The sequence below is a fragment of the Mirounga leonina genome, unplaced genomic scaffold (assembly GCF_011800145.1).
Source record: "Mirounga leonina isolate KUSES-001 unplaced genomic scaffold, KU_Mleo_1.0 Mir_93, whole genome shotgun sequence".
NCBI lineage: Eukaryota > Metazoa > Chordata > Mammalia > Carnivora > Phocidae > Mirounga > Mirounga leonina.
The window spans coordinates 2,778,820-2,792,927 of record NW_023270854.1 but is presented as its reverse complement, the minus strand read 5'-3'; the positions used below and the strand labels follow the sequence as shown (position 1 = coordinate 2,792,927).

Sequence of the window (14,108 nt, the reverse complement as noted above, 5' to 3'; positions counted from 1 at the left end):
TAGGCATGTGTTACCTGGGCACTGGACCTCCCTGGGCTCAGGGATACTTCGGGAAGGCCTCACGGGCACAGAGCTACCTGGACTTGCGTTACCTGGATACCTGGGCTCTGGGATATCTGGACAGGGGATCAGCTGGGTGCAGGGCTACGGAGCCGGGACTACCTGGGCACGGGTCACCCAGGTACAGAGCTCTCTGGCCCTCACTCTCTGAGCCCAGCTGCCCAGGCGCACGCTCACCTGGTGCAGGGTCGGCTGCACTGTCCTCTCCGCTCTCCTCCGCAGCCTCGTCTGCCAGGCCCGAGCCTGGGGAGTCAGCGGCGGCACCACAGGCCGAGCCCGGGCTGCTGGGCTGCGAGGCCGAGTCGCCCTCGCTGAGCGAGCCACAGCGCGCACGGGGCCCCCGATCCCCGGGGCCATCACGGTCTCGGCGCGCACGGCGGTGCACCCGGGAGTGCAGCACCATCTGGTGGTAGGTGCGGAAGATCTTGCCGCACTCGAAGCACTCGGAGGACTTGCCATGGCCAGCAGGGGCGGCAGCGCGGCGGCTGGGCCGCGGGGCCGGCCTGGGGTCCAGGGGTCCAGGCATGGGGTCCCCGGGCGCGCCCGCCCGCTTGCGCGGGGGCCCCTGAGCGCCGGGCTCCGGCTCGCGCTTGCGCTTCTCCTGGCTCACCAGGATGTACTCGCGCCGCTCCTTGTCGAAGGCCACGTCCCCGGCCAGCGCCTCGTCCCACGCCCCGTACTTGAGGTACTCAGCCGGCTCGGCCACCTTGCCCCGCGTGGCCAGCTGCCAGGCCTGGTAGCTGTTGACCGGGTCCAGCTCGGCCACACGCCGCCCCGCCTGCCCGTGGGCGGGCGCGCTGGCCACCGCAGGCCGCAGGTTGAGGCACTGAAGGAAGAGCTGCTGGGAGTCCGGGGGGCTGCCCTGCACCGCGCCCTCCCCGGCCGGAGCCCGCGTCCGGCCGGCTTCCACCCTGCGGTGGATGGCGTTGTGCGCGTTCAAGCTGTCCAGGTTTGTAAACAGGTTCCCACACTTGGTGCAGACTTCGTAGAGGGACAGGCCAGCCACGATCATCTCCTCCTGCACCACGTTGTTGATGGTGGCGATGGGGTCCAGCTCACTCTTGGGCTTGTTCTTGCTCCCAGTCTTGGGGCCGTGCGCCTTCATGTGGTTTTTGAGGAACCACGGCTCTTTGAATCTTCGGCCACAGATGTGGCAGCCGTGGTCGAAGGAGCCTCTGTGCTTCTTCATGTGAGCCTTCAGGAACCAGGTCTGGCTGAAGGCCTGGCCGCAGACCTCGCATGGAAACTCCCCGGGGGTCAGCTCCGGCTTGCCGTTCTCCACGTAGGCCTCAGCCCCACCGGGCACCTGCGCAGTGATGTGGTCCTTCTCGATGTGGCTCAGCAGGGACTCCTCCCTCAGCGTCATGTAGCTGCAGAGCCTGCAGCGGAACGGCTTGTGGGCCTGGTGCACGTGCTGCTCCAGGTCCTTCTTGCGCTCAAACTTGCACTTGCAGAAGGAACACTGGGCTGCAGCCTTGCCCTCCTCTGGGGCGCAGGCAGCCCCCTCGGCCTCCTTCTTGCTGCTCCTCAGCAGGATCTTGCTGTTGTCCACCTGGGTGGCCCCGTTGAGGATCCTGTTGCAGGCGGACGTGCTCTTGGTGGGGCTGGTGCAGCCGTCCAGGCCCTCGGACACGCGCATCTCACCAGCCTCCGGCTCGTGGCCCTGGATCAGAGTGCCGGTGCGGTGGCTGCGAATGTGGATCTTGAGGTTGCCCTTCTGGGAAGCCCTGTGGTCGCAGTAGGGACACTTGTAGGGCTTCTCCCCCGTGTGCTTGCGCATGTGCTGGGACAGGGAGCTCTGGAAGGGAAAGCTCTTGCCACAGATGCAGCAGCTGTGGCTCATGGCCTTGTCTCCGTCCGCCTCGGGGCTCCTGCTTGTCCTGCTGGGGCTCGGGCCCCTTCTCAGCTCCACCTCGGCCTCTCGGTTGCGATCCATCTCCAGGACCAGGGCTCCCTGGCCGGGGCGGGCACGGCTTTCTGTCGCACAGGCCTGCCTGACGACGTCTTATCTCTCCATCTTCACACGAGGCTTCTGCTTCCCAGCTGCACGGACGCACCTGCCAGGACAACTGGCATCTCCTACCTGGAAAGCATGGCAGACGGCAGAGAGCACCTGAAACAGAAAAGACATGGAGATCTTAGGAACGAGGTTTCCCACATCCGCAGGGAACCAGCAACCTCCACGGGGAGCGACAGGCATGCTCCTGAAAACCAGCAGGCCAGTCCACATCAAAGGAGACACCAACACAAATTCAAGTCGATGTACTAGCAGCTGCTTTCCTCTAAGAGATCAATATTTAAACAGTTATTGATAATTGTGTGCTCAATCATTAAAACAAATAACCTTACAAGATTGTACGCTAGAATAATTCTTCTCAAAAAGATACCAAATCTTTAAGGACAGTCTGAGGTGAGTGAAGTTGTGGAGTGTGAAAAATACAGGCCACGGACCAGAAGAGCGGGTGGGGAACGGGAACAAGGAGAAAGGGCCAGGGAGAGGCTGGTAAGGGACACAGAGGCCCAGCTCGTGCCCGGGCCCAGTGAACCGCAGAGGCAGTTGACAAATGTGCCCTGTGTTGAGATGCTAGGGAAACAAGTCTTCAGCGAAGAGCACAGGTGACTGACCCCGAGCTCACGCAAGGTCTATGCCTGGAGCCAGCTGCTCGGGACCGACGGCCAGCACAGCGGCCCCAGCTAATACCACCTCGAGGTGCACAGGGCCACGGAACCACTGCCTCTTAGAGAAGCCCCAACCCAGGCCCATCCCGTCCTTTTGCTCCCGCACCACCACGCCACCCCAATCCCCAAAAGGCCCCCTAGGATCCGGCTGTAGGGCTAAGTCCCAGCCCCAGTGCAGAAAACCCTCTGGACCCCGGGCGTCACGCGCCACCCCCACCCTTCTCCACAGGTCTCATCCCCACGGTGCATTTCCAGGGAGGCTGGGTGTGCCTCTCCCTGGTGACAGCGGGTGTCACAGAGCTTCCAGGCCCTGTCAGAGCCACTCCTCCAGGTGTCCGGCTGTTTCTGGCACCCCGTGCACGGGCAAAGACAAACCAGACAAGGGAGGTGCCCAGCGCCATGCCTGGCACACGCGGGCAACCAGCCACACGGCAGGAAAGCCAACCCGAATGCCTGCAAGCCGCCCAACGGGCCCAAGACAGTACACACCAAAAAGCAATTATCTGCAGTAAAAACGGGAATTTCCATCTGACTTGTGGTAAGTAGAATAAACAAAACAGTGAGCCAATTAGAAAGAATGGGAGAGAGACAGGGCATCTTTCAGAATAGCATTCTGATGGGTTAGAAAGGGAGGCAAGGCGGCCCCACAACTCCCCTGGGACACGGTCTGTTTATCCTTCTCACCTCCAAGCTGAAGTAATTGAGACAGGATTCTGAGGGTCTCTCTACGGGGGTGGAGATGGGAGGGGGGCTCCAGACTTGCACCGAGAGGCACCCAGATGGGCAGATTTTCTTTAAAAATAGCCATGACATATATAAAGGATGCCATGTTTTTACAAACTCACAACCTCATACACACTAAGAACCCGTATTATAAAATTTACAAAACATGAAGAAGCTATAGGTTTCTGGTTTTGAACCAATGTACTAATACACACTTTTTGCTCACAAATGAAAGGTTCTCTCCCAAAAGACCCTGGGCAGCGACTCCTTGTCTGCTCTGGTCGTCTGGCCCGACACGGCTTCACCAGAGCGGACACAGAAAAGAGTACTGACAAGAGGACAGGGAAGTGAAGAGCACAGGGGAACCTGCCCACCAAGAGGGATTCTGAGCGCATGGCACGGCCTGTCCTCCACTTGGAGGCAGGGGTGCAGAAGCCATCGTGATAGATGCCCTCTGGACAGACAACACACCTCCTGCTTTCTCCAAACACCTCCTCCCACAGGCCCTTAGAAGAAATCTTATTTAAAATGATGTATTCTGAAACATCTTCTGATAAAGCCCCGTGCTAGCGGGGTACCCAGGCACCTAAAGAAACCAATGCAGTGAGAGCAGCCAAGTCTGGAAAGAGGCAGAAAGGAGAGGGGCACACAGGTAATCTTTACTCTCGACACTAACAGGTGCAGAGTTCCTCCTGCCGAGAGAGAGCCTCCAAAAATCAAGGACTCCAATAAAGTACATAAATAAAAACTCCCCATAAAAATGGACAAATTGGGTTAACAAGAACACCTCTTAATGATGATTTAAGCTAATTTAAATCATTTTTTCAGGCCACTTTGGTCTTGGCACAAGTTTTGGATGGTTGTGTATGTTGTACATTACTTATGGGTTATACTGCAAATGATTTGCATGCATCCCCTTCTATCCCAGGATTTATTTCATCCCCTCAAAATGATGAATGTGAACTACTATACAAAAGTATGAATGAAACATACTATTCATATTTAGCTCAATGCTCTAATCTGGACATAAAGATCTTAGGAGTTTAAAGAATCATAAAGAGGGCGCCTGGGTGGCTCAGTTGGTTAAGCGACTGCCTTCGGCTCGGGTCATGATCCCGGAGTCCCGGGATCGAGTCCCGCATCGGGCTCCTGGCTCGGCGGGGAGCCTGCTTCTCCCTCTGCCCCTCCCCCCTCTCATGTGCTCTCTCTCATTCTCTCTCTCTGAAATAAATAAATAAAATCTTAAAAAAAAAAAAAGAATCATAAAGAAATAATTTTATGAAGGAAAAAAACTGGAAATTGGCGGCTCTGAAATAATTTTACAAAGTCCACCAGACCTCTCAGTTGGTCGATGAAGAGTATTAAAGTCAGACAGTTCTCCAATTCTAGGGGATCAAACAGCCACAAAGACGAGGTTCACGGAGTACCAGTGCTCAACCAGTTCAGGGCCACAAGAGGCAACTCACAAATGCACCTGGACATAAAAGTGGACTTTTCAAGTGAGAAGACTTGTTCAAACCATCACCAGTGCATGCCCTGTGGCCGGGTTATACCCTCCTTCTTTGCTACTGCGTGTTCAGCACCCCCAGGGGTCGTGAAAGCCAAATGCTTCCCGAGCTGCAGAGCAGCTTCAAGGACGCGGCGTGGCAGGTCGGGGGTCTCCATCCCAGCGCTAGCACGAGTGATGCACCGTTAGGAGCCCTGGTCCCCCGTTAACCAGCCAGGTGGGTCTCAGGGGGCGACCCTCACGGCCCAGGCTCCTCTCCTCATCTCTCAGGAGCCTAGCGTCGGGGAAGCCCCTGCCGAGCCTGTCCTCGGAGCGCCCCCCAGATCCCTGCACGCGTCCGTACACAGTAAGCACCTGCCCGGTCCGGGCCCACAGGTAACACCAGACGGCGCCCTGCCCTGCAGCCCACGGTCTCTGGTGAGCCGCAAAGGCGGGGAGCAGGTGTGCGCGCAGCTTGGCCACCACAGCGGGGGCGGGAGGAAGTGGCTCAGGTGGTCCCAGGCCACCAGAGCATCCAGCAGCTAGGCTGCTGGGCCAAGGGGATGCGGCTGCACTTCTCGTTCTTTCCAGGGGGGTCCTCAGTCCTCTGCACACTGCAGGCGGCTGCCATGTTGGCTGGCTGAGAAATCCACGTTCCTCCTCACAGCCTGGACTCATCGAGTGTCCGCTTCCCCCACGCCCCTGCCCCCAGCCCAGGCCTGGGCACCTTCCGTCAAGAACCCAAACGCCAGAGAATACAGTGTTCTTCCTCGGGCTTCCTCCAAAACCAGCTGAAAAGCCTTCCCCGAGGCCAAGGGGGCCCTGCAATCTCCAGGCGGCTTCTCAAGGAAGGCCGTCAAGAGCGCCCCCGCCATCCGCAAACAGGCTCCTCTTTCTCTCTCGTTTTCCACTTCTTCTCTGCCCACCCCCATCTTTCAAAACGAAGCCCTGCTGTAAATGCCGGGCAGAGGGGCATGGGGCGCCGTTTTAAAGAACCTAGAGATATCACCAAGGGCAAAACAGATCAATGTAGAAATGGAAAAAATGCCCTAACAGCACTAACTATTTAAGCCCCAAACACCCCTATCTTAAGGGAATCACAACATCAACAAAATGGGCTCCCCTTGAAAAAGCTCCAGCAAGTGGCCCCTTCCTGACGCCCACGGGCCACGAACGAAGTTTCTTGCGAACCTTTAAAGCCACAGTGGGAAAGTGATTCCCAGCCACTGACCCTCCTTCGTCCGCAGCCCCATCAACAGATCTTTGTGATATTCTTTTTAGCTACAGGCAAAAACTGCCATGTCAGACAGGCTCATCACTCCTTTTCCAAAAAAGAACAGGAATGCTGTCATCAGAACTCTCAACTTAAAAATGCACCACAGGGGGGCCCAGGGAGGAGGCCTGCGGAGCCGCCGTCAGCCCTCCAGCACCACTAGCTTCCAGACCAAAACCACCACCCACCAGCGCCCCTGGGCCTGGAGGGTCTCACCGGTTTCTCCACACCCACCTCGGTCCCCAGTGGGGAGCGGGTCACGCGCCGCCGCCGCGGGACAAAGCGTCAGACTGCTCTGTCCTGGCCAGATGCGCTTTCGTCCTGAGCGGCCTTTTACTCTCCCAGACAGACAAGCACATACCACATGGGATTTGCTGTCCCAACTTTTCCTACAATAACACGTTAACCTAAAGATAACTAGTGTTATAAAACGTGTGAATAAATGTTAGCTCTTCATGCAGCCCAGAGTGCACGGGGTTCCAGCAGCAGGAACACGAATGGGGGAGGGCGTGGCGGGACAGCAAACACACGGACGTGTTTTAGGCGACCCAGGACGACGCACACCCCACGGACATACAGGCACCACGGCCCCACCTGAACACAGTTTGCCCGTGATGAACCAGTTCTCTTGTCACTGTGTCACAAACTTTGTCCGCGGCGGCAACTGGGAACTTGTCTGGCAAGTAATTTAATTGTTTATGCATAAAACGGCTTGCTGATCAGGGTTTTAAAACAGATTTCCAATGGATCGCTCACTGTGTGTGCATGTTTCTCTAGAGAGAACAGTTTGCAGCTACTCTTTAAAAATGCCTTCTACGTTTTTAGAGATGGCATTTCGTAAAAGGTAATTTAATCGTGCTTATAAAAAAGTAGGTAAAGATAAAATGTTTTTAAGAAAATGAAAGTGTATATTCATAACGTAAAAAAATGCATTATAGCGGAGATGGGGAAGGATTTAAGAGGCAATATGTAAAAGCTGTGAAAATAAAATATGCAGCTAAACTTTAAAATGCAATCGTGGGAACACAGAAATAAATACACCACGAGACCTAAATACACAGATGCAGGGCTGCTGCCTTACCTTTCAGAGACTGTCTCTTTCGCCTGCACGGCACAACTTTCTCAAGACCGCTTACAGTCACTGGATTTGGGGCAAATTTACTCTGTGGGTAAATGTTCCAACTCATAAATCACTTCTCTAGGTGAGGATCCTGGGGACTGCATCTCTGACCTCATACAAAGCAGGGAAGTCACTTCCGGAAGCATGCCCTGGTGACCTGCTGCAGCAGCTCCCTGAGAGGCCAAGGACCGGGGGGTCAAGTCCCCTGCCCTACAGTGACTCCCATAGGGGCAAGACCTGGACACCTGCTATCCAGGATGGACCACCTCTATGACTGTGTGCTCTGCTCCATGCCCAGGCAGACACAGCTCGCTCTTGCCTCTGGGACTCAGGCATGCAGGTCCCAACCCACCTACGCACCCGATATCTTACCTGACCCCTGGCAGCCCTGTGACTCGGTTGGGGCCCTCCCCTAGCTCTCTGCATGGCCCTGGCCCTATCCTAGCACACATCTGGACTGCTTCTTTTTCTGGTCACTTGTGCGTTAGAGGACAAGACTTCTCCCCACCGGCACAGAGCCAAGCACATTTTGGGCATCGCAGTGCTGTCAAGACTACCCGAGATCAAAACCCAGTTCTGCCACTCACTTGGATCAGCGTGACCCCTGTCTTAACCTCTCTGTTCCCCAGCCAATTTTACTTTTTATTTTTTGGTTTTTTTTAAGATTTTATTTATTTATTTGACAGAGAGAGATACAGCGAGAGAGGGAACACAAGCAGGGGGAGTAGGAGAGGGAGAAGCAGGCTTCCTGCTGAGTAGGAAGCCTGATGCGGGGCTCGATCCCAGGACCCTGGGATCATGACCTAATGACTAAGCCACCCAGAAGCCCCCCATTTCACTTTTTAAATGTAAATGATAGTAATGAGAACTATAGTATAATAATTCTGTGAGGTTTAAGTTAATGCATTCTAGGTACAATGTTTAACACACGGTAAATGGTTAACATGTTACATATTATTATTAATAACTGCTGAATAAGTAAATGAAAGGTCACTGCAGGACCCAAGGACACCTACACACTGAGAGTGACAGTATTTGGTTTAAAAAATTCAAAAGGAGGGGCACCTGGGTGGCTCAGTCATTAAGCGTCTGCCTTCGGCTCAGGTCATGATCCCAGAGTCCTGGGATGGAGCCCCGCGTCGGGCTCCCTGCTCCACGGGAAGCCTGCTTCTCCCTCTCCCACTCCCCCTGCTTGTGTTCCCTCTCTGGCTGTGTTCTCTCTCTATCAAATAAATAAAATCTTTAAAAAAAAAAATTCGAAAGGACAAAATAATAGAAGCTCAGGAAACTAAATCAGAAGTCACTAGTGACCCCTATGTATTCAGTGGGCTCTCACAGGCCCACTACAAAAGGTTATTTAATACAACTATAATGCCTTCCACCAGCTACAACCATCCACAGCAAACATGCTCAAACATATTCTAGCTCCCAAACTCTTCATAAAAACTAAACTTTGAAACAGACTAAATATTAAATAATATTTGAGAACTGCTATTTTGTTGGGCTGGTAATACAGAAGAACATTCTTAGTTTTTAGAAATGTTGATGAAATATTTTGGAGGTGGTTTACAAAAAAGAGAAAGGCCAATATATAAAAATGTTAACAACTGCTGGATCTAGATAGCAGGTGCAGGTATGTTTATTTGTCAGATACCAAAACCAGACAAGGACACCACACAAAAAAAGAAAATTGCAAGCCAGTATCCTTGATAAACCAGAGATCCAAAAATCTTCATCAAAATATTAGCAAACTGAATTCAACAATACATTAAAAGGTTCATACACCATGATCAAGTGGGATTTATTCCAGGGATGCAAGGATGGTTCAACATCCACAAGTAAGTCAGTGTGATACACTACATTGACAAAATGAAGGATAAAAATCACATGATCATCTCAATAGATGCAAAACGAGCAGCTGACAAAATTCAATACCCATTTATAATAAAAACTCAACAAAGCAGGTAAAGAGAGAACATATTTCAACGTAATAAAGGTCATATATGACAAACCCACAACCAACATCATACTCAGTAGGGAAACGTTAAGAACTTTCCTCCTAAGATCAAGAACAAGACAAAGATGTCCACTCTCACCACCTTTATTCAACCTAGTATTAGAAGTCCTAGCTAGAGCAATAAGGCAAGAAAAAGGGAAAAAAGTCATCCAAATCGGAAAGGAAGAAATAAAACTGTCACTATTTGCAGATGACATGATATTATATACAGAAAACCCTAAACACTCATCAAAAAACTATTAGAATAAACTATTTCAGTAGAGTTGAAGGATACAAAATCAATATACAGAAATCTGTGGCATCTCTATACATTAATAACTATCAGAAAGATAAATTAGGAAAGCAATCCCAGGGGCGCCTGGGTGGCTCAGTTGGTTGGGCAGCCAACTCTTGGTTTCGGCTCAGGTCATGACCTCATGGGTCATGAGAGCAAGCCCACGTCAAGCTCCAAACTCAGCATGGAGTCTGCTTGAGATTCTCTCTCTCTGCCCCTCCCCGCTTCGTGCATGTATGCACATGGACTCTCTCTAATAAATAATCTTTAAAAAAAGAAGAAAAAGGGGCGCCTGGGTGGCTCAGTCGTTAAGTGTCTGCCTTCGGCTCAGGTCATGGATCCCAGGGTCCTGGGATCGAGCCCCGCGTCGGGCTCCCTGCTCAGCAGGAAGCCTGCTTCTCCTCCCACTCCCCATGCTTGTGTTCCTTGTCTTGCTTCGTCTCTGTCAAATAAATAAATAAAATCTTTAAAAAAAAAAAGAAAGAAGAAAGAAAGAAAGAAGAAAAAGAAATCAATCCCATTTACAATTGCATCAAAAAGAATAAAATACCTAGGAATAAATTTAACCAAGAAGATGAAAGAACTGTACACTGAAAATTACAAATGTTTAGACACAAATAAATTAAAAGATATCCTGTGCTCATGCATTACAAGAATTAATATTGCTAAAACATCCCAAAGCAACTACAGATTCAATGCAATCCCTATCAAAATTCCCATGGCATTTTTCATAGAACAAATAATTCTAAAATCTGTATGGCATCCAAAAGACCCCACATAGCCAAAGCAATCCTAAGAAGGAAGAACAAAGCTGGAGGCATCATGTTCCTTGATTTCAAACTATACTACAAAGCTACAGTAAATCAAAACAGTATGCTATTGACATAAAAACAGACACATTGATCAATGGAAAAGAACTGAGAGCCTAGTAACAAACTGACATGTATACGGACCATGAATTTACAGCAAGGAGCCAAGAACATCCAATGGTGAAAGCAGTGTCTCCAATAAATGATGTTGGGAAAACTGGACAGCCACATGCAAGAGAATGCAACTAGCCTGCTATCTTAACATAAACAAAAATTAACTCAAAATGGACTACAAACTTGAATGTCAGACTTGAAACCATAAAACTCCCAGAAGAACACATAGGTGGAAAGCTCCGTGACACTGGTTTTAGCAGTGTGTTTGAACCTGAGTCCAAAGGCAAGGGAAACTAAAGCAAAAATAAACAAATGGGACTATTTCAAACAAAGAAGCTTCTGCACAGTGAAGGAACCCATCATCAAAACAAAAAGGCAACCTACTAAGAGAAGATATTCGCAAATCCTATATCCAGTAAGGGGTGAATATCCAAAATATATAAAGAGCTCCTATAACTCAACAATAAAAAAACAAACAACCTGACTAAAAAATGAGAAGAGGATCTAAAGAGGCATTTTTCCAAAGATATACAGATGTCAACAGGTACAGGAAAAGGTGCTCAACATCACTAATTATTAGGAAATTATAAATCAAAACCACAATGAGATATTACCTCACACCAGTTAGAATGGCAATTACCAAAAAGACAAGAAATAACAAGTGTTGGTGGGAATGTAAAACAGTATGGAGATTCCTCGAAAAACTAAGAGCAGAACCACGATATGATCCACCTGGTTCCACTTCTGGGTGTCTACCTGAGGAAAACAAAATCACTAATTCAAAAAGATACCTGCACCCCTCATGTTCATGCAGCATTACTGACAGTAATCAAGATATGGAAGCAACCTGAGTGTCCACCGAGGGATGCACAGATAAAGAGGATGTGGTGTGTATACACATACACACGGAACACTACGCAGCCCTAAAGAGGAACGGAATCTTGCCTATGTGACAGCACGGATGGACCTTGAGGGCATCGGGCCAAGTGAAGTAAGTCAGACAGACAAGTACCACACGACTCCACTCACCTGTGGAATCTGAAAAAAAGAAAACAATATTAAAACAAACTCATAGATACAGATCAGTGGTAGCTCCAGGGGAAGAGGGTGAGCGAAATGGGGGTCACTGTAGGCGGACAGATGGTGACTAGTCTTTTGGCAGCGATCACGGAGTAGTGAATACAGATGTCATGTTATAATGTTGGACACCTGATGCTTGCAGAACGTTATGGGCCAATTGCACCCCATTAAAAAAAAATAGAATGTTGGAATATTATTCAGCCAAAAGGAAGCAAAAAAAATAAATTAATATAAATAAAACACCTCAGCATTACTTTTTTAATGCTAATTACTGAATCTAGATGGTGAATGTATGTGTGTTTCTTATTCTTCCAAATTTTATGGATTTTGGAAGTTTTTCACAAAAGAAGCTTAAAAAAAAAATAACTCCCACTTGCAACCCCAGGAAGGAACACAGCTGAAAGAGGGGCTCTGGTGGGCCCTTCCCCCCCCCCCCCCCCCCCCCCCCCCCCCCCCTTCCCCCCCCCCCCCCCTCTCCCCCCCCCCCCCCCCCCAACCATCCTGCTCTCCAGGCCTGGAGGAAGCTCAGAAGGGTCCAAGGAATGCAGTTTGAGAACATTACCTTTTGTTAATTCTAGTATTCAAAATTCAAAATTCAAAAAAAAAAAGAAAAATCATCTGAATAATAAACTGTTCAAATGAAAAGCAGTACTTAAGAGACGGCTCACTGATGCTGAGAAGCTCAGGAATCCACCCAAAGCTTGGTCACAGCCTTACCGCAGTCCGAGCAGTGGCTTCTCCAGCCAGATGAACTTGCCCGAGCTAGTCCTGGGGTTCCTGGTGACCCCAGTCCACTGCTTCCCAAGGCAAAAAAACTGGTCATGCAGTTGAGGTTTCTTTCCCACATTTTAAACAACCATCTTCTAACCAGTTAACTATGGCATTGCCAGGGGAAAAAGGTAAAATACCCTGCCTTTTAAACAGTAAGCATCTCTCTGAATCTACAGGAAATCTTGCCATTTTCTGCTCTGTGAAGTAAATCAACACAAAGCAGAAGCCGAATGATTTTGTACTGATTTCCCCAAAACTATCAAAAATAATTCTATCAACAACTTCTCGTGCACAAGGAATCCAGAGGCTAATTTTCAAGTAACCTCTAATATTTTGAGCCACTTGCCTAACAAAACTCTGCAAGTTTCTTTAAACCTACCCAAACCAGAGTGGGAGGCATAACAGGCCCCGAAGGGCTGCAGGAGAGCGGGACGGGGCGTTTCCTGCTCTGAGGGAGAGTTTTCAGTTTAGGGAAGCAGAACCCGAGGCTCGTCCTGTTTTTCAAAGAACTCTCTAGTTGGGTTCTTTTTCAGTTCTGGTTCATTAATTAGCCATATGACGCTACTAAGAAGTAGGTTTGCTCTCCTCGGGTGCACCGTGGCCCCTCCTCCGGTCTCCCCTGGCCACCCTCTGGGGGAGCCCCGGGCTTCCAGGAGGGAGGCGGGAGCAGCGGGGGCTCCCCCAGCCTGTGTGCGCAGCTCTGGTAATGGGAGAATTTGTGCCATCTGAAGAGTCAGGCAGGCCGGGAGGATGCCCTTACAAAGAAAACAGCTCTCTGCAGACACGCTGTGGGTATTTACGGGAGTCTCGTGACTCCAAAAGGCAAGTCCCCAAAGGAGAAGGAGAGTGGCTGGCCTGTCCCCGGAGCCCTGGTGCTGCCCAGCGCTCCAGGGCATGCCCGGGAACACAGGCCCCGGGGGGGGGGGCCGGGCCGGGCGGGCACTATACTGCCCGTCTGTTCGCCTGCAGACAATGAAATGGGCTCTACTCCTTACACTGTACTATTATGGGCCATGAATCAAAATACATCATTAACATCCTGCACAGGCTTATCTACGGCTGAGACAAAAAGCCTATTCTTTGAACAAATGGGGAGAAATTCCATAACAACAATGAGGAGTTCCTCTCTGCACACACCAATCTGCCCCAGATTAACAATCCCCGGCTTATAGTCCGCAGCCCCGTCCGAGCTGCTCCATGAACTGATGCATTCACTGCTGGGGAGTTAAGGACCCAGGCTGACAAGGCCTTGAGAACGCCTCGCTCAGGCCAATCAATAATCCATTATGAGCAAACTACATTTCCACTCTAATAAGAAGAAATGAATAAAAGGCCACCAGAATCGGCAGCATTCACAAGAAACCCCACCCCACCTCCCCCACTAGGGGAAAAAGGACACAAACCCAGTATCCCCGAGTGTAAGGAACACACAACTGCCCACAGGCAAGGCAGGCCCTATTTCCAAACGGCCAAGAACAATGTGCTCAGACGTTGCTGCCAAGAGCACTCATTTTAAAGGTACGTCTCAAATATGCTTTGTTCAGAACACAGAGTAGGAGAAAAAACCATCCACGCAACATTGACAAAATCCCACTTTCTCAAACAAAGGTTCCCTTTAAATATCTTTAGAAACCCCCCAAAAATCAGGCCAACACATTAGTAGTCCCCAAATGTAACTAACTGCCCCTAATAAGGTTTTACT

General features: G+C 50.3%; 1 protein-coding gene across 4 annotated transcripts in view; it reads right to left on the bottom strand.

Moving 5' to 3' along the window:
- Window positions 1-14,108, bottom strand: part of ZNF516 (zinc finger protein 516) — a 101,299-nt gene that overhangs the window by 64,182 nt on the left and 23,009 nt on the right. For 2 of the 4 annotated variants that reach the window (XM_034996135.1, XM_034996137.1), the window contains exon 1: window positions 238-2,662. In XM_034996135.1, coding sequence (XP_034852026.1) covers window positions 238-1,996 — 1,759 coding nt within the window. In that variant the 5' untranslated portion in view covers window positions 1,997-2,662. Of the gene's footprint in view, window positions 1-237; window positions 2,663-14,108 lie in introns of those variants that run through there. The other 2 variants (XM_034996134.1, XM_034996136.1) reach the window with 2 other exon arrangements.